This window comes from Cnephaeus nilssonii (genome assembly GCF_951640355.1).
Source record: "Cnephaeus nilssonii genome assembly, chromosome: 12".
NCBI classification, from domain to species: domain Eukaryota; kingdom Metazoa; phylum Chordata; class Mammalia; order Chiroptera; family Vespertilionidae; genus Cnephaeus; species Cnephaeus nilssonii.
The window spans coordinates 27,600,373-27,624,353 of NC_137083.1; the positions used below are offsets into that span (position 1 = coordinate 27,600,373).

The 23,981-nt window shown below is 42.0% G+C and overlaps 2 protein-coding genes across 11 annotated transcripts in view; one reads left to right on the forward strand and one right to left on the reverse strand.

Moving 5' to 3' along the window:
• The window catches only part of PEX1 (peroxisomal biogenesis factor 1), a 77,977-nt gene extending 63,086 nt beyond the window's left edge, over window positions 1-14,891 (forward strand). Inside the window, exons 25-28 of one of the 2 annotated variants that reach the window (XM_079786293.1) lie at window positions 573-803; window positions 1,770-1,958; window positions 2,237-2,367; window positions 10,980-14,891. In XM_079786293.1, the coding sequence (XP_079642419.1) occupies window positions 573-803; window positions 1,770-1,958; window positions 2,237-2,367; window positions 10,980-11,064 (636 nt within the window). In that variant the 3' untranslated portion in view covers window positions 11,065-14,891. The remainder of the gene's footprint in view (window positions 1-572; window positions 804-1,769; window positions 1,959-2,236; window positions 2,368-10,979) is intronic. The other variant, XM_079786292.1, reaches the window with a different exon arrangement.
• The window catches only part of GATAD1 (GATA zinc finger domain containing 1), a 35,851-nt gene continuing 14,243 nt past the window's right edge, over window positions 2,374-23,981 (reverse strand). Inside the window, exons 6-9 of one of the 9 annotated variants that reach the window (XR_013814302.1) lie at window positions 21,314-22,325; window positions 9,667-9,797; window positions 3,964-4,124; window positions 2,374-3,462 (exon numbers count right to left, since the gene is read on the reverse strand). Coding sequence is in view for 1 of the 9 variants with exons in the window: in XM_079786299.1 (XP_079642425.1) it covers window positions 22,556-22,596 (41 nt within the window). In the remaining 8 variants the exon portion in view is untranslated. Of the gene's footprint in view, window positions 3,463-3,963; window positions 9,857-21,313; window positions 22,597-23,981 lie in introns of those variants that run through there. The other 8 variants (XR_013814304.1, XR_013814301.1, XR_013814303.1 and 5 more) reach the window with 8 other exon arrangements.

Here is a 23,981-nt window from a genome sequence, read left to right on the forward strand (position 1 = left end):
CTCTAAGGATAGTGATTTTTATGGCAGGTAATTTGAACTCTGCTACATTATGGGCTTTAGCATACATTTTCTAGGAAGGGTTTTCTTGTGTACTCCTCTTCCCTACATTTTATTGGAGACTCTTGCAGAGCCTGATGTTCCTAAATCAGATACTAAGTTTTGTTATTAATTTCAGCAAGCCACTGAAGTTCTTTATTTTGCTCCTTTTATTATCAGGAAAGGTATGTTATCTGTAAAGATTTCTATAACATGGTTGAGTCATCATTTCAGAGTAAAATTTGAATTGAAAGAAACATAAAAATAAAATCAGAGGTCTAACTCCCAGGTTTGTTACAGAGTTGAGGGGGGAGGGGGGAGAGTGGTTGGCACATTATCTACAATTCCATCTTAGTGTTTTTTATTTTAATAGTTTAATTTTTATGTCTTCAAAACCATTCGAGAATAAGAGTTTTTGAAAAAATACCTCCTCAAGTTTCCTTATACTGGTCTGTTAGAAAGTATTGTGTTGTTTATTTCTGAATTGTACTAGTATTATTTAGATCTTTACAACTGGTTGCCCTTTTGTATTTTAGGATGGAAGTTCCAGTTCGGACAGTGACCTAAGTCTGTCTTCAATGGTTTTTCTTAACCACAGCAGTGGCTCTGACGATTCAGCTGGGGATGGAGAGTGTGGCTTAGAGCAGTCTCTTGTTTCTCTAGAGATGTCTGAGATGCTTCCAGATGAGTCCAAATTCAATATGTACCGGCTCTACTTTGGAAGCTCTTATGAATCGGAGCTTGGGAATGGAACCTCTTCTGATTTGGTATGTAGTGCAGTCATCGTATAGTGTTGGGACGTAAAGGTGGACAGTGATTTGTCTCCTAACCAGCCCACATGTTCTTTCTGACGGACTGGTTCTTCAGTAAAAGAGTCTTGTTTTCCTTATGCTAATTAGTCATTTTTCATTCCTTATTAAGAACTAAGACAGAATTGGCAACAAGTGGGCACCAGAGTAGCCAGTTGGTTTCTTTCAGGTTTATCTCCCTTCATCACTGGTTCTCAGACATCTTCAGTAGCAGATCCATTTTATATTAAACCTAAATTCTATTACTGTATAGCATTTGAGGATAATGAGAAAGTTGGTATAATGCAAAAATTTTTGACCATAGAACATTTTTACAGATATTTATATTATTTATTTGTCTTTTTCTTGGTTTTTGTAAATTTGCGTTAATTCAGGTTTTTAAAACTATAAAAGTGACCCATTTTTATTCCTAAGAATAGTAAGCTATTGTTTTAATTCTAGTCATTAATTGTTTTTCTATTTCTTAACTTCTATATAGAAATGTCTCAGAACCTTATATATTTGTTGAAAACTAAAACTCATTTGGAATCTGTCTCTAGGGCATTAGTGTGGTAGACATAATAACAAAGTGTTAAAAGAACCTTGTGTTGTGGCAGTTTTCACTCCAGTGGGTCAACAGCATAGCTATAGATGGCCTTTATAGAATACTAGAGGCCCGATGCACGAAATTCGTGCAAGAGTAGGCCTTCCTTCCCCTGGCTGCTGGCACCGGCTTCCCTCGCAGCCCCAGCTTCATCTGGAAGGATGTCCGGTCTAATTAGCATATTACGCTTTTATTATAAATGAACAGTTTGCTTAACTTCAGTTAATTAAATTATAAGCGTATCCATCTTAAGGTTTTAGTGCTTAACATTTTTTACTTTATCTTTGATAAATACATCCTTTTTTTCTCTCTCCTCCTCACTATTGCACCTAACCCTGCAGAGCTCACTGTGCCTGTCTGCACCAAGCTCCATGACTCAGGATGCTCCTGGGAAGGATCAGTTGTTTTCACGGCCTCCAATGTTCAGAACAGCTTCACAAGACGGTTACCAAGAACTTACCCAGGAACAGAGAGACCAACTGAGAGCAGATATCAGTGTTATCAAGAGCAGATACCGGAGCCAAAGTGGAGTAAGGCTTTTCTCTCCCCATCCATTATCATTGTAAAAACTTTTAAAAATTGTGTTTCCTTTTTGGACATACATTGATTTGATTTGTAGGTGAGCTATATTTATAAACAAGGGACTGAAACTCATTGATCAGTCAAATCGCTGTGTGCTTCCTAACAAGTTTTAGTAATCTTATCAGAAAGGGACACCAAGTGTCCTGAAAAACTGACAAAAAGAGATAACACTTGGACTGTTTTTTAATCATGTCCCTGAGGTAACTTTTTGTCATTTTCATTTAAGGAGGATGACTCCCTTCACCAACCAGGACCAATCAAAACCAGCCTGGCCATCAGTCAGTCGCATTTACTGACCGCACTCAGTCACACGAGGCCATCCATTACTGAAGATGACTGGAAGAGTTTTACTGAGCTGTGAGTAACAGATTCTGATTCACCTTATTAGAAGTGACAGTTAAAGTTATTACTTAAAATCACAAATAATATTTTGAATATTTAAAAACCAATTCAGGAATTTGTTTAGTAGCTATGCATTTAAACACCCATAAACTTCAGGAGTATAGAAGTCAAAAATGCATTTTCATTAACCAATTCTTTGATTGAATCATTCATTAATTCAAATATAATTTTAAGAGCTTTGAAGAAATAAAAGGAAAATTAAAAGCTCAAAATGGTTTCAACATATAGTTTGAAAAAATTGTCTTCACTTTCAAAATAATGTGTATTTTATTAATCTCACTTGTACACATTTGGAGTTACAGGCTTCTTACAATTGTCTCTGTAGTGACTTTGAAGTCTGTGACCCATAAACTAGGTAAATGATTCATCTCAAGAAAAGATTTTTCCCTTTGTTTAATTTTGCAGTACTTTGGGGTTTGCATGTGCGTGTACATTGTAAAGGCAGAAAATTTTTCCTGCTGGTCCAGTACATAATTAAATTTACATAAGATAGAGTCTAACAGAAAAACAATTTAATTGCACGTTATGGGAGCCCCATAAAAATAAGAGACTCAAAGACAGACAATTGAGGCTTTTATATACTATCCTGAGCTCAGGAACTGGGTAGGGGCCAGGGATTTAAAAGGGAAGGAGGTGAGAAAAGCAAATGTGTGGTAATCACTGTTTGCCCTGCCTTGCAGATAAGACTTTCAGATAAAAAAGTTACCTCTGGTAATAGCTCTCTTTCTGGCACAGGCCTCCTGTATAAATTCTTCTAGACAGATAAGGGAGCGTAAAAACTCCTAGTCTGCTGGGTCTTGCTTCCCTTCAGCTTAAAATGATGCACCTGCCAAAGTGGCACATTCTGTTCCTTTCAGTCCCCACCTTTGAAACTTCCCCAAGAAGTTTCGTCCAAAAGTTGAGTTGAGTTGGTAGATTGTTCCAGCTCACCGAAGCAGCCTGTTAGTCCTGAGAATAGGTCTGTTTAAACAGTGTCTCTGGTTGCAGGAGTTGGTGATTCAGGTTCGCTCCTAAGTTAGGCCTATATTGTGTAGGCAATCAGGTACATTTCTATGGAAACAAAAGAAAAACAAAGGTTAATGATTAGAGCAGACCATAAATCAATTCTGAGGGCTGCCAGTTGAGATTATTCTAGGTGTCAAATGAAAGCATCTTTTGCAGGTTGGCTGCTCAGATAAACTTTCTGAGCGGCTCACACAGCAACAGGCCGTAAGATTGCCCATGCATATCCTGTTGTGATTTCTGCAAAGTTTATACCAAGTTGTTTGCATTTCATTTTCAGGAAAAGGGTAGTTTTTATTTACAGGGGAAGAAAAGTGAGGAAAGCAGATGTGTGGTAATCAAACACTGGACAAAACATCAAAGACAATTAACAGCACTAGAATCCAATACCCGCAAAGGTGTATTACTGAAACCTAATTCCTCTCTATTTATATAAGTGCAGCAGGAATAGTGATCAACTACATATGCTTTTGTGTGTCTGCTTTACTGGAACTTTTCAAAGCCTCTTGAGGTCCCTGCATCTGCCAGGAAGTGATGTTCTTTACTCACCCGATAAAGCTGCTGGCTGGGAACCCTGTAAGCAGGTACCAGGCTGGTTTTCCAAGTGCTTCATTGGCTCCATAAAGTGAACCTTCGTTCCTTCTATGTGCATTCTCAAATAGATATTCCAGTTCAAGCCTTCAAAGTATAATCAGTGTTTCTAACTGTGTCTGTTACAAGGAGAAAGAATCTTATTGAACTTATGCAAATAACTATATTGTAAGAATGTTCACTAAGAGAGTTGCTGAATTCTGGAAGGACCAGGTAGGGAGTACTACATTTTCAAGGAGACTAACAAGTACAGGTTTCTGACAACCTTCAGATCATACCACTGAACTGGGTAAGAATCTGCAGAAAAATTTGGCTGGTCAATACATAATTAAATTTACATTAGATAGATTAGCAGAAAAACAAATTTAGTTGCATGTGTTAATCTTTGTTTACAAAGATATTTTTTACCAATTTACTGATAGCTTAAAAGAAGGTTTCCTTAAATCTGGGGGGGGAACAAAAGAACCAACAATGTTATAATCATCCTCATTAACTCATTGAGTCCCATGTAATTCTTGTTGATCTTGCTTTTTGGTTAGCAGTTTTAGGAAGCCATCGGTTTCTCCACCAGAGGTCTGCAGATTCTTACCCAGTTCAGTGGTATGATCTGAAGGTTATGAGAAACCTGAACTTGTTAGAGTTTCCTTGAAAATGTAGCACTTTTGCAAAAGCATCAAAGTAAAATAGTAATTGTCTATAAATGACAAAAATGATCATGTTTCAAGATCTAATGTTAGTTCATTGTAATTCAATTGACAGGATAATTATTTCTGTGACACACAATATTTTTAAGATGATACCCGGAATTATGACTGATATCATTATGTATCAGATTTTTAGAAATTGTATACAGTTTCTGAAACAATAACACATATCCATACAGATATAACCAAAAGAAGGTTTAGTATTCTAGATTTTGGTGGGTAAATACATTCCATGATGTTCCACAAAACTGTCTATTGACATGTTTCTCAACATATCGCGTCAAGTGGTGCATGACTGTAACAAGCCTAATTAGTTTAACAAATCTTTTGAGATGTTCCAGGCGTTTCTTAAAAACTCTGAAGTGAGTATGAGTTCAAAATACTTCATTTAGAACTTGATTTGGGGAACATTTGTCAAAAATATAAAAAGATTTTAAAACAGTCAAATAGGATTCTATATCACTGTGAAACACTATAACCAAAGTGACAAAAATTTCACAGGCAAATACAGAAAGTTACATAGTTGTAAAAACAACAATCCTATAGCTCTTTTAATAAGAGAAGAATCCGTTTTCTTAAGTAATCAAACATGAGACATAGGAAATTATGTTGATATGTTTTAACAGAATCTTAGTTTTCTAGGCCAATTACTTAAAAGGTAAAGAAAACCTTTCACAGTCTTATCAATAGCAAACCAATAGACCAAGAAAAAATTTTCCTTTTAGCAGATGAAAGAAATTGATTAAAACCCTTGTAATATATTTACTCCATTTTAGCCAGCTTGACTACACAAAGTAAAATTCTCTCTTCAACTTCCTATTTCCCTTAACAAATATCTACCTCCATACTTTTTATTTTTTCACGTTTTTAAAAAATTTTAGAGGAAGAGAGAGAAACATCGATCGGTTGCCTCCCACGTGCACCCTGACTGGGGATTGAACCCACAGATGATGCTCCAACCAACTGAGCCACCTGGCCAGAGCCCTCATACCTTTTTACCAAAAACAAACTTACTTTCCTTTAATACAGAGTTGTTCTTATTTCTTGTAGTTTTAATTACATATATTAATTAGAATCCCTAACCCTTGAAAACCTTAATTTCTAGTAATTGTGAAATGTTACACCAGCATTCTGTAGATTGGCAAATCTATGAATGCATTTAATAATTTCTAGAGTCATAACCCTCTTTCTACTAGTATAATTTTTCACTGTAGCATAGGACATGTGTACTAATACATCCAAATATTATAGTAAGAAACCAAAAATATATAAACCTATGTTCAGTAGTGGTTCAGCATTTTATCTAATTTAAAAATTACCTAGTCAATGAGCACCCATCATTTAAATTAGCAAAACTCTAAGAATGTAAGTTACCAAAAAGTTTTGGGAAATTATTCAAGTAGACATCATAAAACAATTATTATTGAAAAGTTCACTTATGAACTATAATTTACTTTTTCTTAATACTTAGATTACTTGTGAAAATTTCATGAGACATTAAAGTAGATGACCATTAATAAAATTTTGTAACATGAGCTATATTAAATGCTAATAACTGAAAACATGCCTATTGTAATGAAACCAACAAACTTTTTTTAAACTAAAGATTATCCCAGATCATGTAAATTTGAAAAGCATTTGAGTTAGTTTCTATTATATTTTTGAGAGTTTAGAATTATTTAACTTAATAAGTTGGCTTAAAAAAATAAGCGCTTTTTTGCAAATTAATTTTGGCAGTATCACATATACATAACATACGTATATCCATCCATAGACATTCACAAACACACCGACAGAGAGACCCTATAGCTTCCATTCCAAAATTTTAGCCATGAGTCAGGTACAATACAAAACTCATTAGTTTATAAGTAACAGTTGAATCCAAATTGTCTCTGGTAGAACAAGTTAAGATTACTTGCTCAAATGGCTAATGGTTTTTACTAATATCTGTGGAGAAGACTTCCAAGATGTATATTTGCCCTTGACAAGTAATCTTAAGGAGGCTATGGACTAGATCTGGGGCCGGGAGCTTCTGTAGCCGTCCGTGTTGTGGAAAGTCCTTTCAGTCTCAGGTGCCTGTGGCAGTGTTTTGGGTATCTCCTGAGGTGTTTAAAAGACATGGCAAGATTACATCGTCAAGGGACAGAGAAAGAATGCATGTTTTCTCCTAGGAGTTGTGAGATTTATTTCTCTGTTACCAGAAGTCTGGATAATTACTATTTAAATTTTCCCTCTTTTTAGGAAAATTCTGCTCTAAATATCTATAAGCATTTTGAGAGGAACAGGGTAGATTTGGGGGTTGGTAAAGATAGGTAGACTTCGAAATGTTTCCAGAGCCGCATTTCTGGTTTGGCAAAGAATCCAGTTTGTAAAATAAAAGAATCCAGTTTGTAAAATAACAGTCTTGACCACCCATCCAACTACCTGCAGATTTTCAGTTAAGATGGAAATCAAGCCGAAACCGGTTTGGCTCAGTGGATAGAGTGTAGGTCTGCGGACTGAGCGGTCCCGGGTTCGATTCCGGTCAGGGGCATGTACGTTGGTTGCGGGCGTGCGGGGGGCAGCTGGTCGATGTTTCTCTCTCATCGATGTTTCTGGCTCTCCCTTCCTCTCTTTGGAAAATCAATAAAATATATTAAAAAAGATGGAAATCAAAAGATGCCTGAATGTAAAGCTGCAGGGTGGGTGTAATGCAGTATGCCTTTAAAAAGCCTGTACAAAGTGTTCACCAAAACCCTCTGAACGTTTTCCTTTTTCCCCCTTGGATCAGTTTACCTTAGGGGGAAAGGCTCCCCTGTGAGAGGGTTTCCCCGGAGCCAGCTGGCTTGTCTGATAACTGCAGTAGAATCAAGGCCCCTGTGAGCGGGGTTTTGATAGAGAGTAACCTCTCTAACTTCTCTCTAAAATTGGTAGGATGTTCTGAATATAGAGGTAAGTACATCCACCAAGGACATGAATCTTCTCCATTTCATGCCCGAGTAGCCTATATAACCCCCAGGGAAGTTAAAACAGGCAGACTGTGGGAATACATATAGTGGAATATTACTTGGACATAAAAAAGAATGAAATCTTACCATTTGTGAGAGCATGGATGGATGTAGAGGGCATTATGCTAAGTGAAATAAGTCAGACAGGTAAAGACAGATACCATATGATTTCAGGTATATGTGGAATCTAAAGAACAAGCAAAATTGAAACAGACTCATAGAACAGACTGATGGTTGCCAGAAAAGAGGGATAGTTTGGGAAGGCTGGGTGAAAAAAGTGAAGGAGCCCTAGCCGGCTTGGCTCAGTGGATAGAGGGTCAGCCTGCGGACTGAAGGGTCCCAGGTTCGATTCCGGCCAAGGGCACATGCCTGGGTTGCAGGCTCGATCCCCAGTGGGGGGCGTGCAGGAGGCAGCCGATCAATGATTCCCTCTCATCATTGATGTTTCTCTCTCTCTCTCCTTCTCCCTTCCTCTCTGAAATCAATAAAGAAATATTTTTTTTTTAAAAAAAGTGAAGGAATTGAGAAGTACAGATTGGTAATTACCAAACAGTAATGGGGATATAAAGTATAGCATAGGAAATAGAGTCAATAGTATTGTAATATTGTGCCAGGTAGGTACTGGAAATACCAGATACGGGATATTTTGTAAAATATATGATTGTCTAACCACTATGTGGTATACCTGAAACTAATACAAAATAATACTGAATGTAAACTATAATTGAAAAAACAACAGCAGGCAGACAGAGCTGGACTTGGAGAAGGGAACTGACATTGGATGTGGTCATTTCTGTTCCTTCATCTGGTTAAGGGAGTCCATACGGTTAGCAGCTATACTCCTGTGTGTCCTCTTTCCACAGGTGCCAGTAAGGCAATTGCTTAGCATGAGAGTTCTAAATTTTTTTCAAATTTAGAAGTTCTTCCAATTCAAAGGATCCATCACCTGGCCATTGACAAGTAGCTTCTTTTTTTAAAAAATATATTTTTATTGATTTTTTACAGAGAGGAAGAGAGAGGGACAGAGAGCCAGAAACATCGATGAGAGAGAAACATCGACCAGCTGCCTCCTGCACACCCCCCACTGGGGATGTGCCCGCAACCAATGTACATGCCCCTGACCGGAATCGAACCCGGGACCCCTGAGTCCGCAGGCTGACGCTCCATCCACTGAGCCAAACCGGTTTTGGCGACAAGTAGCTTCTTTAATTAATCTTAATAGTAATGCAAACCAATAAGCCTTCTTGTAACTTAACCACAGATGCAAGAAGTGTCCTAAAAGAGGATGCAAAAGATGCAGCCCTCACAAGACCCATCAAGTTCATTCCCAGAATTAGCCAAGGAAAGTGAAGCCCTTCATTGAGGAGGTGGTGAAACAATGGTGCAGTGAACAGTGTCTGGTTTCCCAGAGAACATGCGATGCCTCCAGTCACAGGCCTGTTGACCTGTGGGAACGGGACTTCTCAGCACTAAGAAAACCATGAAGGGTGAGAGCCTTTAAGACCAGCTCCCAAAGGGCTGACCCAGTCAGAGAGGGCTGCTCGTTACTTCATGTATCAGAGTCTCCTCGGCTGGCCGCAGATACAAACCAGTACTTGCATCTTTTGGCTGACTGAGGCCAGAGAGAATATTCTCACTGGTTACAAAGCCAAGACAGAACAAGATGAGAGGAAAACCTCTTTCTGTTTTTTTAATTAGGGGACCCGCATCAAAGTCCCCCAAAACAGGCGCAGGCAGGGCTGGCTCAAACCATGGGCTTACAGGACTTACCTACTTTCTACCCTAGGATTTTCCTTCTTATGACAAATGACACAAAAGACAGACTAAAGGGGAAAGGGACCAATAGGAAATGAGTACTCATAACAGATCGTTATCAGAGTCGTTATACCCAAGGAACTAGTGATCTAAACTTAGAGAAAGGAAAAGGACTCTCCCACTGTCCAGGAGACTGAGGCAGTAACAGTTCTTACCTTCGCCGACTCTGGTCAGAGGTCCCAGGATCTCCTGGCTGCAGCAGCAAGCCACTCGGGAGCCCATGGGCACCAGCCCAACTCGGTAGAGGTAGAAAAGGTGTCTCTTACTCTCTTCTAGGGTTCTTTGGCTGATCCAATTAAATTGACATAAGACAGATTGACAGGAGAAAAACATTTAATTTTGTGCCTGTGGGAGCCACATAAAAATGTGAGACTCAGAGGCAGTTGCAGCTTCTGAGCTAAGGAAAGGGATGGGGCCAGGGCTTCGAAGGGGACGGGGAGGAAGGCAGTTCACAGCCAGAAGAGAGGAGCAGGTGCGTGCTATTCTGTTTGCCCTGCCGTGCAGCTAAGGCTTCAGATAGAGTTCTCTGGTATAGCTCCCTTTCTGGCTCAGGCTCCCTATCTCGATTCGAGGCAGTTGTGGGAGCGAAAAAGCTGCTTCCTCCCGAGTCTGCTGGGGCTTGATTCCCTGCAGCTCAAAGGGGCACATTTTGGGGTGACCAGTTTTGCTCCCCTCAGCATACTTAAGTGGTAAGTGCTCACTGTAGAAAAATCAGAACACAATTTCCCTAGCCTCCCCAAGCATGTTTATTTGTATGCTCTGATGTTGTTTTCTTACTAACAGGAAAAGACGTTGCTCTATAGCAGCCCTCCTTTTGTCCGTCCATCCGTGTATCTTGGACATTCTTTCACATTTCAAATGTTACTATATTGTTTTTATCACATAAAATAGCTGTCACATATCCAATTTTGAGACATTTGTTTCCAGCTTTTCACTTACAAGCAATGAGATAATTAACATTCTTAGAGCTGATATCCTTAATTATTTCTCTGGGATAGAGGCAGAATTGTTGCATCACAAGACACCCACATTTTGTAAGGCTTCTGAAATCTATTGCGTTACTGCCTTTCAGAAATACCCGTGTATATTCCAACAGCGCTGTGTTGAGTGCCCCTTTCACAACACTCACTCACATTGAGGATCACAATATTTCTCTGATCTTGGTCGATTGGAGAAAAATGCCATCTTGTTTAAAACTATAAAGGTTATATTTTTATATTACTCATTGCCCTTGGTATTTTATCTTTCTAAATTGTCTGCTTATCCCCTTTGCTCCTTTTCTAGAGGGGTGTTCAACTTTTAAAATATAAAAATATATTTCTAAGAACTTCCTTTAATTTCTGTTATGAGCACTTTTTTCCAGTTTCCCTTATGTTTCTTAAAACATAATTCTATTTGCAAAGAATCCATTGTCTTTTGTAATTTTAGCATTTACATGTATTAAATATTATCTCACTTCTTTTTTAAGGTATGAAAACTTTCAACATCCAAAGAGGAGGAAAAATCAAAGTGGAATAATGTTTCGACCTGGGCAGAAAGTAACCCTGGCATAAAGTAAACTTTTTTTTTTTTGGTGACTTGTCTATGTTGTAAAAGTAAATATGGTGTCTGTAAATTTCTTTTTTATTTAATAATTAACTTAATCTATAAAATCACAGATTTGTAAACCTGTGGTCATATAAAGATCAGGATTACTTGAGATTAATATATAATAAATTGGAATATTTGTAATAAATTCTTTCTTATTTCCTATAAATCTATATTAAACCCTTAATGAAATAACATTGGTCAAATAATAGAGAATGGAATTAAATACATTTCTTAGACCTAACAATTGCATATTCAATATCTTTCTTGCATTTGACAAGTTTTATGTTTAGCAACTTCTTGACTGTGTTGGAAACAAAATATCCTATTTTTTACAAATCTAATTACCTTTTCTTCTTTTATCAGCAAATGTGCCATTTTTACAAAATTCAAATAAGTTTAATTTTCCCTCTATGTACTCCATCCAGCTCCAAGGCCAGGATCTTGAATGATGTCCATTCCCCCCCGCTTCACCTTGACTTTATCTCGATATTGAATCCATGAACTACATTGTACAGTCAGCCTCCATCAACACAAACTATGTGTAGTAATGTGGTAAGGGGAAAGGAAAAATACATACAAGGAACATGAGACAGCAAAGAAAAATATCGAGGCAGCAAGCATTGCCCTTTCTGCAGCGAACCAAAGACCCCAGGTTCGGCCTAATTGTGGGCTTTGCTGCTGACTATGGAAGCCACATGCATGTGGCAGCTCCCTGACCTACTCCAGGACCCACCCATCCCCACTGAAATCACATCTCCCACCTGCATCCCCACCAACTGGGGACTGACTCACAGACTGATTCACTCAACACCCATTCCAAGACCTCCCTCTTGCCTTGCTGTGCTCCCTGGAAAGTGAATTACTGAGTCACATGATCTTCATTACAGCCGTGCGTGACTGTGACAGTTCCAGACCCAAGTGTAGGTTGGTAGAAGTCCCTGGGCTTCCTTCCTGGACGAGGACACAATGTCTGGAGATGCAACAACCATCCCGTAAACATGAGGTGAAAACCACTAGCAACTGATGGCAGAGCAAAGAAACTCTGATGGGAGCCCTGAGCTGACACCAGCCCTGGATGTCCTAGTAGACCATGTGTGTGTGTGTGTGAGAGAGAGAGAGAGATTGGTTTCAGAAAGGAAGGGAGAGTGAGAAAGAGAAACATCAAAGATGAGAATCACTGATCAGCTGCCTCCCACACGCCCTCTTCTGGGGATTGAGCCTGCAACCTGGGCATGTGCCCTGACCTCCTGGTCCATAGGTTGACGCTCAACCACAAGCCACACCTGCCAGAGACAAACCCCTTGTTTACTTCTCTAAGGAGGGTTCCTCTTATAGCCCAAACGAATCCTAATAAGTACACCAGTGTATTTCTTAAGGCCTTGCCTTTTCGGACATCCTCACTATCTTGGGGGACAGAGCTGGGGTGGTGGTAAATTGGTGAGCTGTGCACCATTCATTCACTCAATATGCCTATCTCACAAATTCTTCCGGTTTCTTTATATTATACCAAGATATTTCAGGCATCTCAACCTTATTCAGTGTGAGCCTCTGAGTCCCAGTTACCCAACCATGGGATCAATGAGAACATGCCTGGGTGCTGATGCAGCGCACTGAGTCAGAAATTAAGTACATTAATAAAAAAGCTAAATGCATTAATACAGCAAGTTTGACCAATAATTATGTTCTTCCCAATGTAAAAAAATATAAATAGCCATTTTAAAATTGAGTCAGAGCTGCCATCCCAGAGGAACTGCTTTGTATGTGTTACCCCTCAAACCTTTGGAATGTTAAAACTGGGCAAAATAACCCATGAAGTGGGCCTAAAGCAGCATTGTAAACCAAACAACTGTTTGCAAAGATCACAAGAAAGGAGACATTATAACTACTGGACTGGAAATTAAAGACGTTTAGAATTAGCATCACTATGTTAGCTTGTCTGCACCCACAGAAATTCCTTCCTTCTCTTCATGTAATTGTTCCTCTACACTTCATCAGTAAGTACCTCAGGCCTTCACCTCCTAATCAGAACACGGTTTCCGCCTGAATCGGTGCTTACAGGGTCACTATTCTTTTGGCTCTCAAGACTTTGTTGCCTCTCACTTTGGCCTTTTACTTTGAGGTTAACACCTACTTAGCCTAATACCTACACACACATGCTATCTCTACACCTATTCTTCAGATTTGAAAAAGCAAAATGTAGTTCTTTTGTCTAAGCTTTCTCCTGGTTTAACTTTTATTCACTCCCTGGGACAGGCTGGGATCTGACAGCGGATGGGTTGGAATGCATGAATCAACTTCCTTTGCAGGACGGATCCCCCATAGATGTGGGCATTGCAGGGTACTCGAGCAAGGGACACAGAGGCTGTTCACTGTAAAGACAAATTCAAAAGGGGTGAGGATTCAAGGGAATCCAGTTCCTTCTGTGTGTCCCCATCCCACCGAAGAGGGGCTCACTCTTTTCCATCCAATGCCTTAACTTTCTGATAAGAGATCTGATGGCTACAAATCCAATGGGCAATGCAATCCAGTCAACTGTGGGATCAAACTCTGCACTGATTTTCAGCTCTCAGCCTCATGGCTCTAAAAGACAAGGGATACTTAAGGCAGTCATTCAAATCCCTAATTTTCAGTCTGTATCTTGAACTGAAAATAAAATAATCTGGGCTTCTCTCTCTCTCTTTTTTAATCCTCACCTGAGGATATGTTTTCCATTGATTTTTCAGAGAGTGGAAGGAGTTCAGGGGGAGAGAGGCAGAGATTGAGAAACATTGATGTGAGAGAGACACATCAATTGGTTGCCTCCAGCAGGCGCCCTGACCTGAGCCTGGGATGGAACCTGTCACCCAGGTACGTGCCCTTGACTGGAAATCGAACTTGTGACCCTTGGGTGCTTGAGTCGATGCTCTAACCACTTAGAAACACGGGCCAGGGCACCTTTCTCTTTTTTTAAAAGCTCTCTAATGCTGTGGTCAGCTCACCTACTTTTTCAAGGTGTTTCATAAAGTTCTATAGCAGCAATTCCTTAGCTGGGCACTTCCTTCCTGGGACTAATTTGTGATATTTCCGTTAGCTGTATTGGCACTGTCTGCTATGGACTGCCAGATTCGTGCCCCTTGATACAAATTAGATTTTCCTTGCCTTCAGCCTTCATGAGTCCCAAATTCTTCCTTGTTGCCTTGAAAGTGTGTTGCCTGTAATCACTTTTGGTACTGATTTATGCATCCATCAGAGTACTTAGTTGTAAGTAAGAGAAACCAATCCCACTCTTTTCAAGCAGGAAAGGAATTTGTGAAAACGTTATTGAGGCTAGAAAGCTAAGAGATGCTCAAAGACTAGCAGGGTCATATTACCAGTCTACGTGACATGGAATGTTAAAACTGGGCAAAAACCGGCTTAAAGGGGCCCCCACTCCAAAAAACAGGCCTCCAAGAGTCAACCACTCAAACCAGCCACACCCAAAAGACCACGCTATGGATGACATCATCCCATTCACACCCTTCACAGTCTGCCCACTCCTGAACTTCTAGCTCCCGAAAACCCCTTATAAGATCAGCAGTCTGCTCTGTGAAGGGAGGCTGGGCCCCAACAGCCTCACTTATAATTACTACAGTAAACAAAAAACTCTGCTTTATATTTTTATTGCAAACTAGCGTTCCCATTGCAGGAAAAATCCTGCAATAGGGTTTCCTGCTGCACTCTACCCCGCCCCGCCTGCTCTCCTCCCTTGTCCCCCGCCCCACCTTCTCCGCCAGCCCCCCTGCTTTTCTCCCTTCTCCGCCAGCCGGCTCTCCTTCCTTCTCCCCTGGCCCCGCCTCTGCTCCTCCCTTCTCCCCCAGCCCCGCCTGCTCTCCTTCCTTCTCCCCCAGCCCCGCCTGCTCTCCTTCCTTCTCCCCCAGCCCCGCCTCCGCTCCTCCCTTCTCCCCCGCCTTCTCCACCAGCCCGCCCGCTCTCCTCCCTTCTCCCCCGGCCCTGCCTCCGGTCCTCCCTTCTCCCCCAGCCCTGCCTGCTCTCCTTCCTTCTCCCCCGGCCCCGCCTCCACTCCTCCCTTCTCCTCTCCCCGGCTTGCTTGCTTCTCCGCAGCTTTGCTCCCTTCTGCAGCTCTTGGCTTCTTTCTACGCTGTCTTGATATGCAAATTAGCCGCCATCTTTGTTGGGGTAATTTGCATACTTGTCCTGATTGGTTCTGTGGGCGTGGCTTGACTGGTGGGCATAGCGAAGGTGCGGTCAATTTGCATATTTGTCTATTATTCGGTAGGATATGGAGAGGTGGCCTCATCATCCTTTGATACTTCTCTAATCAGTATTAATACTTCCTAAACGGAAATATACTCATCTACTAAGGGTCTGACTGGGAGAACATGTATTGTGGGTGCTACTAATTTACAGCGTTGTTTTTTTTTAATACCACATCCATTGTCTCCACGGTATACTGGAAATTCCACAGAGGGCTGGGTTTCCATGCACATTGTTCACTGCTGTAATCAGGAGCAGTGCCTTGTACTGGGGGGTCACTAAATAAATAAATGACCAATATGTGTGAATGAATTGTTCTTATTTCTCAACTGAAATTGGAATAATCCTCCTTTGAGTAAATAAGGAAGGGGGAAAGAAAAACATAGCAATCTAGCTAGTATGTTAGTCCTTAACTTTTTTTTTTTTAGATTAGAGCAGAAGTGATTGATCAGGAATCAGTTTGATTGTAAAAGCAATGGGAATTGGCCATCTACAATAGTTGCAGGAGACAGAGCACGGATTCTTAAAATTGGGATGGGCATCTTTTTTCCTACAGTAAAATACTCAATGCTCATATCCCGGAAGCCGATCATTGTTTTAATAATAGAGAGCTGTGGACAGGGAATTTGGAGGGCTGGTCAACCTTAATTGCTCTAAAGGGTCAGAGCTAATTATTAGATACTAGAGGAATATTACTCTTTTATTAGATAGGATAGAGGCCTGGTGCACGAAATTCGTGCACAGGGGCGGGGGAGGGAGGTGTCCCTCAGCCCAGCCTGCACCCTCTCCAATCTGGGACCCCGTGAGGGATGTCCGACTGCCCATTTAGGACTGCTGGCTCCCAACTGCTCACCTGCCTGCCTTCCTGATTGCCCCTAACCACTTCTGCCTGCCAGCCTGATCACCCCCTAACCACTCCCCTGCCAGCCTGATTGATGTCTAACTGCTCCCCTGCCAGCCTGTTTGTCTCCAACTTCCCTCCTCTGCTGGCCTGGTCACCCCTAACTGCTCTCCCCTGCAGGCTTGATTGCCCCCAACTGCCCTCCCTTACAGGCTTGGTCCCTCCCAACTGCCCTCCCCTGCTGGCCATCTTGTGGTGGCCATCTTGTGTCCACATGGGGGCAGCTATCTTGATCTTGTGTGTTGGAGTGATGGTCAATCTGCATTTTACTCTTTTATTAGATAGGATAGAGGCCTGGTGCATGGGTGGGGGCCAGCTGGTTTGCCCTGAAGGGTGTCCCAGATCAGGGTGGGGGTTCCCTTGGGGCGTGGGGCGGCCTGGGCAAGGGGCCTGTGGTGGTTTGCAGGCCAGCCATGCCTCCCCGGCAACCCAAGCAGAGGCCCTGGTATCTGGAATTTATTTACCTTCTACAATTGAAACTTTGTAACCTGGAGTGGAGCCAAGCCTTCTGCTCGCACCATGGAGGCAGCCATTTCTGTTAGGGTTTATTTACCTTCTATAATTGAAACTTTGTAGCCTGGAGTGGAGGCCTAGGTCAGCCAGGGCAGGTGGAAAGCTTGGCTTCCTCCGTCACCGAGGGCAACCCTAGCCTGCTCTCTCCAGCTCCATGGCTGGCTGCCGCCATTTTTCTTGGGATTTGTCTTCTATAATTGAAACTTTGTAGCCTTAAGCAGAGGCCTGGGCTGGAAAGCTTGGTTTCCTCCATTGCCGGGGAAACCCAAGCCTCCCTCCTGCTCTCTCCATGGCTGCAGCCATCTTGGTTGGGTTAATTTGCATAATTGCTCCTGATTGGATGGTGGGCATGTCTGGTGGGCGTGGCTTTGTGGGTGTAGCAGAGTGATGGTTAATTTGCATATTACTCTTTTATTAGATAGGATTGGTAGTTGAAGAAGCCCCCACCTGTTAGTCCTAAATTCACTGATTGGCTTTTATTGGAGTTTCCTGCCTAGGGCATATGGGTGTATCCTATAATTTTAATCTTAATAAAAGGGATGGAAAAGCCAGAGCAAGAAGTAGTTCTCCCATTAGAGTTGGACTACCACCTGGCCCCCATTTCCCAAATTAAATGTTTTCTAAAGTCTCTTTTCACTTGTGTGCAGCCTTCTCCAGAACCCGAACCCTGAACCAGAACCCTGAACCACGCTGGACGTGAAAGGGGCTCCCATACTCATAGGTATAAAGAAGAAAATTAAAATGTTCATTGTACAACACTGGACAAGGGCATTAATCCATGGAATTCACCAGTTTCCTAGATAACCTGATATTTTAGGAAAACTAGCATAAGACTCAACCTCCTAGGAAGTTTCCAAGAATCAAATCAACAACTAAAAGCTAAGGAGTATTCCAGAGTAACAAATACCATCAACCATATATCCACAGAGAAATTTTGCCCCGAGTTTTAGACAGGAAATTGAAATGACTCATTTTGGCCTACACATTTGCTCTGGCCTATTACTCAGATACTTCGTAGGAACCAGTGCCAGTTAAAGGGGGTGCTACAGCTTCTTACAAAAGTAAAAATGCCAGGATCTAAACCACTGATTTTTAAATCACTTTAACCACAACCGGGAGTAATACATTTTACTCACAATCCAGGTTCTACTACTGAAACAACTTTCACTAAACAATACCGACTCTTACCACATGTGATGTTCTCTGGTACTTTCCATTCGCTCTTATTCTACTCTATTCTTTCATATAAGTAATGCTAGTTTTGGCCCATTCGTGGGTTGAGACTTGCAAATTGAAAAACACTGGCATAAATAGGAATAAAGTACTAGAATATAGAATTGCTTTATTATTTTATGATCATATATGTATGCATGTTGAACACAAACATGCACAAAACACTTTAAACCTACAGCTTTCTCAACAAAGTAAAATGAATATAAGTAAAAGCATGCCTGAGAGTTATAAAACTATTATAAAATTCTACAGTAGGTAGATTTTTTTTTCTTTGATGCAACTTTTGTTCAGTGGCATTTGGAAGCTCTCATGTTCTCTAGTAAATTCGGATAAGTGAAATTATCATTAAATTAATCCCACCACAAGATTATTTGGATCAATTATTGAATTAGTTCACCCTTCCCAACTTTAAAGGGATTACAGAACTTTAAAATCATTGCACATGCAATGTTTTTGTGGACCTAAAAGACATGCTTCTCAATCTTAGGAAAGAAGAACAAAGTGGAGGTATCATGCTACCTGATATCAAACTATACTACAAGGCTATAGTAGTCAAAACAGCATGGAACTGGCATAAAAACAGACACATGGATCAATGGAATAGAATAGAGAATCCAAAAAATAAACCCATACCTATATAATCAATTTATGATGACAAATACAGTGGGGTGAAGACAGTCTATTCAATAAATCATGCAGGGAAAACTGGACAGATAAAAACAAAAAATAAACTAGACCGCTTTCTTACACTATATACAAGAATAAACTCAAAATGGATTTAAGACTTAAATATAAGACCTGAAACCATAAGCTCCTAGCATTAATTAAACTCTTCTACATCTCTCCCACTAACATTTTTTGGATATGTTTCCTTGGGCAAGGGAAACAAGAAAAAATTAACAAATGGAACTATGTCAAACTAAAAAGGTTTTGCAAAGGAAACAACCAATAAAATGAAAAAACTATTATACATCCGATAAGGGTTAATATCCAAAATGTAGGGAATTCATCATACAACTTAACAACAAAAACCAAACAATCCAATTAAAAATGGACAGAGGACCTGAACAGACATTTTTCCAAAGAGGACATACAGATGGCCAACAGAAATGAAAAGATGTTCAACATCATTAATCACCAGAGAAATGCAAATTAAAACAACAATAAGATGTCACCTCACAATTGTCAGAATGGTTATCATCAATAAATCAACAACCAATGTTGGTGAGGATGTGGAGAAAAGAGAACCCTCAAGCACTATTGGTGGGAATGTAGATTGGTGCAGCCACTGTGGAAAACAGTATGGAGGTTCCTCAAAAAATTAAATAATGGCCCTGGCTAGTTTGGCTCAGTGGATAGAGCATCGGCCTGCAGACTGAAGGGTCCCAGGTTCGATTCCGGCCAAGGGCACATGCCCGGGTTGTGGGCTCCATCTCCAGTGGGGGGCGTGCGGGAGGCAGCCGATCAATGGTTCTCTCTCATCATTGATGTTTCTATCTCTCTATCACTTGCCCTTCCTCTCTGAAATCAATAAAGAAATATATTTTTAAAAAATTAAATAATGGAACTGCCTTATGACCCAGCAATTCCACTTCTGGAAATATATCAGAAGAAATCCAAAACACTAATTCAAAAAGATCTATAGCTCCATGTGCATTCCAGCATTATTTGCAATAGCCAAGATATGGAAGCAACCTAAGTGTCCATCGATAGACAAATGGATAAAGAAGAAATGGTGCATATATACAATAGAATATCACTCAGCAATAATAAAAAAAAAAGAAATATTGCCATTTGCAACAACATGGATAGACCTAGAGGGTATTATGCTAAGTAAAATAAGTCAGAGAAAGACAAATACCATATGATTTCACTTATAAGTAGAATTTAAAAAACAATTAACAAACTCATAGATATAGAGAATCGATATATATAAAAGTGTAATATGCAAATCGATTGGACGGCAGAACGACTGGTCGCTATGACATGCACTGACCACCAGGGGGCTTCCCCAGCCTTCAGGCCCCCATCACCAGATGGGGAATAGACCCTGATTGCAGGCCAGGCCAAGGGACCCTACCCGTGCACGAATTTCATGCGCCTCTAGTAAACTGATAAAAAAAAAACACCTCATAGATATAGATAGGAAGTAGCTTGGGAGGCTAGGTGAAAAAGGGGAAGGGATTAAGGTGTACAAATCAGCAGTTATAAAAGAGTTATGAGCTTTAAAGTACAACATAGGGAATATAGTCAATAATATTGTAATAACTATGTATGGTGCCAGGTGGGTACTAGATTTATTGGAGGGATCAGTTTGCAATTATATAAGTGTGTAATCTATGCTGTACACCTGATACTAATATACTACTACTAGAGGCCCAGAGCACGGAGTTCACGAGTAGGGTCCCTACACCTGGCCGGCGATCAGGGCTAATGGGGCCTTCCTTCGTTCCTCAGCAGTGAGCGGTGGAACTCCCAGTGGGTGGAACTCCCAAGGGGACAATTTGCATATTAGCCTTTTATTATATAGGAGGATATGTCGATGGTAATTGGGGGAAAAAGTCAGGCTTTTAATAGTCTGACTTATGCCTATTTTGATTTTTTAAAAACTTACTGATTGAGAGCGAACTATCAATTCGTTGTTGCACTGATTTACGCCTTCATTGGCTGATTCTTGTGTGCTCCCTGACCAGGGAGAACCCACGACCTTGGTGTATCTGGAGGACGCTCTACCCAACTCAGCTACAGCCAGGCCGTGCCTGCTTCAATGTTGATGTGTCACTGATGAAAACAGTCTGACTTTCTTAAGTTATTTCCCCAAGCCCCCCGCAGTTTATGCTGAGTTAGCGGGAGGGTTCAGTGCGTCCCCTAGGCCCGTGGTCGGCAAACTGCGGCTCGCGAGCCACATGCGGCTCTTTGGCCCCTTGAGTGTGGCTCTTCCACAAAATACCACGGCCTGGGCGAGTCTATTTTGAAGAAGTGGCGTTAGAAGAAGTTTAAGTTTAAAAAATGTGGCTCTCAAAAGAAATTTCAATCGTTGTACTGTTGATATTTGGCTCTGTTGACTAATGGGTTTGCCGACCACTGCTAGGGGCTGCTATCTTGCTTGCTTAGACGGAGGGGTACCACTGTTTTCCCTCGCTGACCCTGTGGACTAGGGCGGCTACATCCCCAAACGTGTGGCCCACCAGGCCTCACCAGGACACCTCTGGGCTCTCACCGCAATCTTCCCCCCCGCCCCCCGGGTTAGGACAAAGTTTTAGGACAAACCAACTCCCAGAGCTCAGAACGCACCCCAAGCGGAGCTCAACCCCAACCCCAGGGAAACTCACCGAGAGGCGAGTGGCAGGCAGCGGCCCAGGCAGCGGACGCGGCTCCGTGGGGTCCCCCACCTGCGTCTGGGGCGCGCGAACCCCGCACCTGTCTTCCCGCCCTTCTTGTCGCCAGAACTTTCCATGGACAGAACTAAGACAGTTGAGTAACAAGTGCGATGTCCGTCATTCCGGAGAAAGCAGCCCGGGGCTGGGGGAGCCCGAGCCCGCAGGCCGCGGAGCCCCGTTCGCGGGTGCTGGCGGGAGAGGGAGCGCCCGTGCGGGGCGTGCGGGGACCGGGGAAGCGGAGCCGGATTGGCTGGAGGCCCGCGTCCCGGGCTCGGCGAACCGCCTGCAGCTGAGCCGGGCGCACAGGTGCGCCTGCAGGTCCCGCCTGGCTGGTGCAGGCTCAGGTCTGTGAGGAGCCTCCACTTCCTGGGCCCGATATCTGAGTTACCTTCTGGGAGGTTAACTGGTGTAAACAGGCCTTGGATGATCTTCCCAAATTGTCCCAAAGCAGGGTTCCGGCAGATCTCCTTCTCCCTTTGTAGAAGTCCAAGCTTTTACCAGCGGAACTTGAAAACAGATACAGGAGAACGAGCCTCCGCAGGCGTCTCGTTTCTGGGGCATATTAGAAGCCTCTCGGAACTGGAAACGTTTTTTAAACCTGTTCTGGTTTCACCGGATTCTTCGGAACCAGCGAGGCCCGTCTGCCTCTCAGAAGCTCTCCTTTCATTGGTCGCCCGGAGCCTCCAGCAGCAGCTGTAGTGTGTTCGCTTTTTTAAAGCTCCAGAGGTGATTCTGGGGTGTTTGTGATTCATGGGCCTCAAGGTGGGGGGACGGGGGATCTAAGCAGAGGTTCACAATCCGCTAGATTACGCGTTGAACTAGAAGGCGGATTATTCCGTGAGATCTGTCTGTGACCCTGCCAGGCACAGAGGAGACTGGACAGACAATGAGCTTTCCTCCATCCAGCACAGGCGGAGTTTTCGTAGTTTTTGGCCTTTGTAAGTAAATTCAGGACCTCTTACACCTGTTGACAGAGCCGCATGAGGGTCACCAGGTGTGGCTGTGCAGGCCGTGCCCTCCCAAAGGCTTCTGGGGGAGCTGAGAATGGAATCCCCCCCCCCCCGCCCCCGCTCCCGGGTCTCCAACCAAACCCTGAGGGGGCCTCCACCTTAACACGCTGGCAGAGACCAGAGTGCCAGTGGGGGCCCTGCCATGAGGGCCTGTGTCAGCAGCTTCCCACTGCCTCTTCCCAGTTTACAGGGTGAATATGACCTTCACGTAAGAGGCTTCATTCCCTGTTAAAAATAAGGGAAGAGATTTACTCTTAAGGTAGATATTTTTGTCAGAATACCTACCATAGAAAACTTAAAAATACAGCTGTTTTCTCAGGCTCCTTAAAATGTACCTTTTTAGAAACTAAATAAGCCCTGTCAGCTTTATGTAAAAATAGGAACGTCTCCCTCCGAGACCTGGGAGCCACCTCTTTGCAACAGGAGCATGGGGGCAGCACGCTCTCGTGTCTGGGGACACAGGAGCCTAGCTCCAGGCTGACAGTACCTCCCGTCATAAGGACAGCTTGTCCCCCAGCCTCCGGATGAAGTTTAGTTCATGCAGGTGGTCTCCCCAGTTACCAGGTTGTGAGGAAGAACTGTGTGTAGCTAATGGTGTCCTTGAGTTCTCTTAGTTAACAACTAGTTCTTGTTTATCTTGAGAACTTCTATGCAATGGGGCACATCTGTTTGGCTCCAGAAAGGGTGCAGAGTTCTGTCTTTGCAATCAACCCCTTGGCCAAGTGCCTGCGAGAGGCAGTGCTCTGATTTAATGCTCAGGGCATAAAGGTGTTTTCCTCTGCTGTTACCTTTGTGGAGAGGACTTCTAGGCTGAAAGATTTGTGTGTTTTTTTAAATTATATTTTTACAGCAGCACCTTTATCCTTCATTCTGAAGTTACTGTTTCTTTTTTACTCACACCTTCCAGATCCATGCGGAGAAGTATTTTAGGTATATAGGTGGGGGTGGGTTTTTTTGTTATATATTTTTAAACTCCTCGCCGGAAGATGTGTTTTGATTTTAGAGAGAAGAAGAGAAAGAGAAACATTGATGTGAGAAACATCAGTTGGTTGCCTTTCGTATCGGGTTTTGAACCCACAGCCTAGGTATGTGCCCTGACCGGGAAGCAAACCCACAACCTTTCGGTGTTGGGTCCACAGTCCAACTAACTGAGCCACCCGGCCAGGGCAAGGCATATAGATGTTTTTGTTATAAACCTCCTCCCTTCTACCCAGCTTCTAACATAAAAGTTAAAGTAGTTGGAAATAGTGATGTTACAAGAAGTTGAGGCTATGATTGTAATTTTTCAGCTTGTAGTTGAGTAATTACATGCCAGTCTGTCGTGTTGAATAAGAAATATGAGTTAATGATTCCACTTCTTTAACAGAAAAAAGAAAAATGAAGAGAGAGTTGTTTGGTTTTTAATTTTGTATACACATTTTGTGACAGATAGAAATTAATTTTTATAATCCAATCTGTTCCTCTTTCTCTAAGTGGTTTCCTTCATTACTTTTCATTGTAAAAAACATATCAAAGTAATACATATACATAGGTTTTTTTTTAAGGGCAAATAATTCTATGTAGCTTATAATGAAAAACAGCAGGGACTTATCCATCAGGGTTTCAGCACC